Raw genomic sequence first — 4,454 nt, 5'->3', positions numbered from 1 at the left:
GCCAAGAAGTGATGGCAACAATGTAATTGAATTGCAGACAGAGATAGAGATGGTCAGTTGAGTCAAGCACGTTAGTCGTTCATTGTGAATTATAGTGTTTGTTTAAGTTATAACGTGACTGTGGAAATTAAGTGTATTGCAAAGTTGTACTGAGAAAGAATAAACTAGTTTTATTTAAGAAAGGACTTGTGTTGCTAAAATTTCATCGGAAAAATTATACGGGAAATTAACTAACGACCAGGGACTTAACTATATATAGTAATTACCATATATATATATATATATATATACTCTTGTAGTAGTCGAATGTTTATGAGTAGTTTTTAAGCCATAATTTTGGGGGCAATTTTTACATGAGTAATGCTTTTGAGAAGTCGAAATGCATGCTCAGTAAGAGTCCATAAAACCGAATTGATATAAAAGACAATGAACAACAAAAAAGCTATTCTAATTTTTTATTTACGAAAAAGGTAAACATGAAAACTAACATATTATTTTAATAATAGAATAATCAGAAAAACATGTTACATATTTATCTACCAGTAATGTTAGCACCCTTACCTTAGATTACGTTAATTTCTTTAAAATTACAATATTTTGATATTTATGGTTGCAGTTAAGATTCAACAAGAAAAATTAACGTTATCCTTGACTAAGACAGCTCATAATGTTATTGATGATAACTTAATGATTGTACAAACAGACATTTAGCAAATAAATAGATGTGTACTGTCATGAGTTTAAAGCTATTTTGGATAAAAAAAATGAATTTCCATGTTAGAATTGGAAGTAATTCTAGTTATTGTATTAAAACTATATACAAATAAAAATGGTCATGTGGTCAGTCCCTGAGACTGAGTCCATGTTGTTAGAGTTAAGTGTTTTCTGTTTAGTGTTAAGTGTTTTCTGTTACAGATTTTCTGTAATCTGTTTTCACAAGTTTTCAGTGTAAAGTGTGACCTGGCCTGGGGTTGCCAGAAAAACTTGGTCAACTTTTACACAAGATATAGGAAAAATTAAGATCCTTTGGTCAAAAATAATGGGTCAACTATTACATGAGCATATATGGTAGAAAAAGACAGACATTTAATACTAACGTTTATTAAACCACCAGCTTAAATAGGACTTTGTCTTTTACCTGAACTCAGTCATGTAAACAGACACTGTTCTATAAAAGTGTTCAAACTCATGGTACATACAATGCTTAGAAATATTTAAAAAACCTTAACTTTTATACATAAATATCCACTCCCTGAAACTTCTTCTCATGGGACATATTCGTTCAGTGTTATTTGCTACACGTTACACACTAATAAACATTTCATTAACTGATATATACTTTATGAATCCAGTAATTTTCTTTTGCTTCTAAGCAGTATCTTGTAACATAATACGTGTGGAGAGCTCTTGTATGATGCACTGGCTTAGATCTTAGGGTTAACTACCCACATGTTATAGGAAATATTGGACAAATACAACAGTTATGTTATCTGCAGAACTCAGTTTTAAAGTATTATATCACAGAAAACATGTATCTAAAGATTAAGGTTATAGTAATATACCTAAAACATTGTGTCAGATTATATAGGATTTGTTGATCTGTATTTTTTTGGTACATCCACAACCCTCAAGTTATCAACTTGTTTTTATAGCATCCACTACTGTTGGGGTCCACATACTGCATCATATTGAATAACAATACTTATTGTAAAGTTGAATTAGTTTAAAAAATTGGGTGATGTTACCTGTTTTTTATGTATAATATATAGGGAGTTGAGAATTAATTTAGTAATATTAACTCTCTTGCTACGGGACCGACCTCGTAACCATTTTTGTGCTTGTTATAGTTTTCATACTATAGCTTTTAATACATTATGTGTATTTTCATGAAATTTTGCAGATTATCAGAAACATGACAAGGATTTAATATACCAAAGATAATTTTTTTAACACGTTTTAAGATTTTTTAATTAATAATTTGCTCATGTATTTTTCTTCTTTTCACATGTTGCCTATCTATCATGCAAAGTAATTTTAAGATTAAAAATACTTTTATGCATCAGCAAATTGTCAAATTTCACATGCAAAATCTTTAACCTCCAGATAATTATCAAATGTTTTGTTTTCTTTAGAAAAAGCTTTATATTTTATTTTTTATTTTCACTATTGTATCTCTGTATGAGTTTGGTCGATTTGACCAACCTCATAACCAACATAAAAAATTAGGTAATAGATATAAATTATGTTTGTTTGTTTTAGAATGACTACAGATTATAACAAGAAACTACAAATATTTAGTCTAAATAGCTTAAATCTCATAACATTATACATTTATATAGTACTGTGCAAAAGTGTTAGGACAAAGTCTAAAATTAGATTTCAGGCTACTTTCAAAGAACAATGGAAGGTTAATCACAGGTGAAACATCAACATTTTATTAATCTTCATATTTAGTACAACAGAAACTCAGTGGAAGTACTTGAAATCAGCAAACAGTTAATATTTTGTATGTCTCCCTTTTGCTTTAACCCTCTCCAGACAAGTTACGGGTCAAAGGCCATGTCATTGAGTTTGTTGACTCAAATTCATGAAATAGTACTTAAATAAAATTTTGAATGCATGTCAGTAAGTTTGGTATTATATTCTAGCTTGTCAGTATTGGTAATTTGAGTTTCTAATTCATAAGAAACTATAGACTTTGTACTTGGATATCACAAACATCTAATTTGAACCAAAGCTATATTCAACATACCATGTGACAAACAAAAATCAATGCTTAAATGTTTTTTTTTTAATATTTACTTTTAAATTAAGAAATGTATAATACTAAAATTTGAATTATAATCTACAATTTGATACCAAACCTATTGACATAAGTTCATGAAATAGTAGTTCAATAAAATTTTGAATGTGAGTCAACAAACATGAAGACATGCTCTTTGACCCCTGACCACAGGAAGACCCGTAGCGAGAGAATTAATTGTAATATTGATGATATCTTTTGTTATTTTGTTGCCTGTCTCATATCTTATTAGGAATATTGTAACCAAAAAATTTGGACTCACTAAATTTAATGCATAAAATGTAATTCTAGGAATGTGGAAGATTTCTCCACTGGATTTGTACATTTGAAAATCTAATTAATTGAGAGTCTTTATTATAAAACATTGGTATAGATAATATTTCCCCATTTTTGAAACAACATGAATGGGGTTTTGTTCCTCATTAGTTATGTTTTAAGTATTCCATTGTGATTTTAAAAATATATTTATTAAACAAAGAATCTGACATTTCCTAACCAGAGATTTCAAAACTACAAAGAAAACAGATATGTCTTAGAAATCAAGTTTTCGTATAACTGAAGTAGCACAGTTCCATCAGGAACATTGACATGGCCTAGGAAAAGTGAAAGTGCTCTCTGAAAAATGCTTGGTAAATACTCTTTAAACTTTGCATCAAGGCTGGTTGAAATAATAATTTTGAAATTTTATGTGAAATAACTTTTAATTTAACATAATTTCTAAATTGTGTGAAATTTTAACATTAAAGCCTATTCATCTTTCAGGATGGCTCCAGAAGTAGTGCTTTGTGAAACACTTAGAGACAACCCATACGATTATAAAGCAGACATTTGGAGCTTGGGAGTTACTCTGATAGAAATGGCCCAGATGGAACCACCAAATCATGATGCTACCCCAATGCGTGTTTTGCTGAAAATTCAAAAGTCTGATCCACCTAAACTGGACAGGCCATCTTTATGGTAAGAACAACCTTGTTGTCAACATATTTAGTGAAAAAGGTATTAATTAGTACTTGTGATGTGCTCGACGGTCTTTATGTCGTGTGTATAGTTTTTCCTTTTTAAAATTTAAAATTTTTGAAATATATTTGTTCTTATTTATCAATAAAAGTGATATGGCTTGGTGTTTAATGTGCTGTACTGGTAGATCCAAGATTCATGTCATATACCTGATTCCATACATTAGTTATGAGAGTATTATAACTATGACTTGTCCTACAAGGAGTAACTGCTTAGGTGGTAGGTGCAGCTGACTAGTCAACAATTCTATGTTAGGCATAGCTACGGTTATATTATAGGTGTGTTTAGCCCATCTGTTATGTAAGGTGTTATCCAACTAAAAATACTGTTATCAGTCAAATTATATGTATTGGGTATGTTATTCAAACACTTTTTAAATCAAGACATCAAACTTTACAAAACCATAATTACAAATAACACAGATGAAGAAAAGAACTGAGAATACTGAGTCTCAACATTGCCATATTATAAATGTTTATAGAATACTTGAGTCTCAACAGTCCCATATTATAAATGTTTATAGAATACTGAGTCTCAACAGTCCCGTATTATAAATGTTTATAGAATACTGAGTCTCAACATTCCCGTATTATAAATGTCTATAGAATACTGAGTCTCAACAGTCCCGTTTTAT

The 4,454-nt window shown here is 29.8% G+C and overlaps 1 protein-coding gene across 1 annotated transcript in view; it reads left to right on the top strand.

Moving 5' to 3' along the window:
• Positions 1–3,798, top strand: part of LOC106473406 (serine/threonine-protein kinase 10-like) — a 36,717-nt gene extending 32,919 nt beyond the window's left edge. Inside the window, exon 6 of the mRNA XM_013934086.1 lies at positions 3,566–3,798. Coding sequence (XP_013789540.1) covers positions 3,566–3,764 — 199 coding nt within the window. The 3' untranslated portion in view covers positions 3,765–3,798. The remainder of the gene's footprint in view (positions 1–3,565) is intronic.
• Positions 3,799–4,454: the final 656 nt, after the last annotated feature.

The sequence above is a fragment of the Limulus polyphemus genome, unplaced genomic scaffold, assembly GCF_000517525.1.
Source record: "Limulus polyphemus unplaced genomic scaffold, Limulus_polyphemus-2.1.2 Scaffold6147, whole genome shotgun sequence".
In the NCBI taxonomy this organism is placed as follows: domain Eukaryota; kingdom Metazoa; phylum Arthropoda; class Merostomata; order Xiphosura; family Limulidae; genus Limulus; species Limulus polyphemus.
The sequence above is the reverse complement of the archived record's forward strand: the minus strand, read 5'-3'. Positions and strand labels throughout refer to the sequence as shown.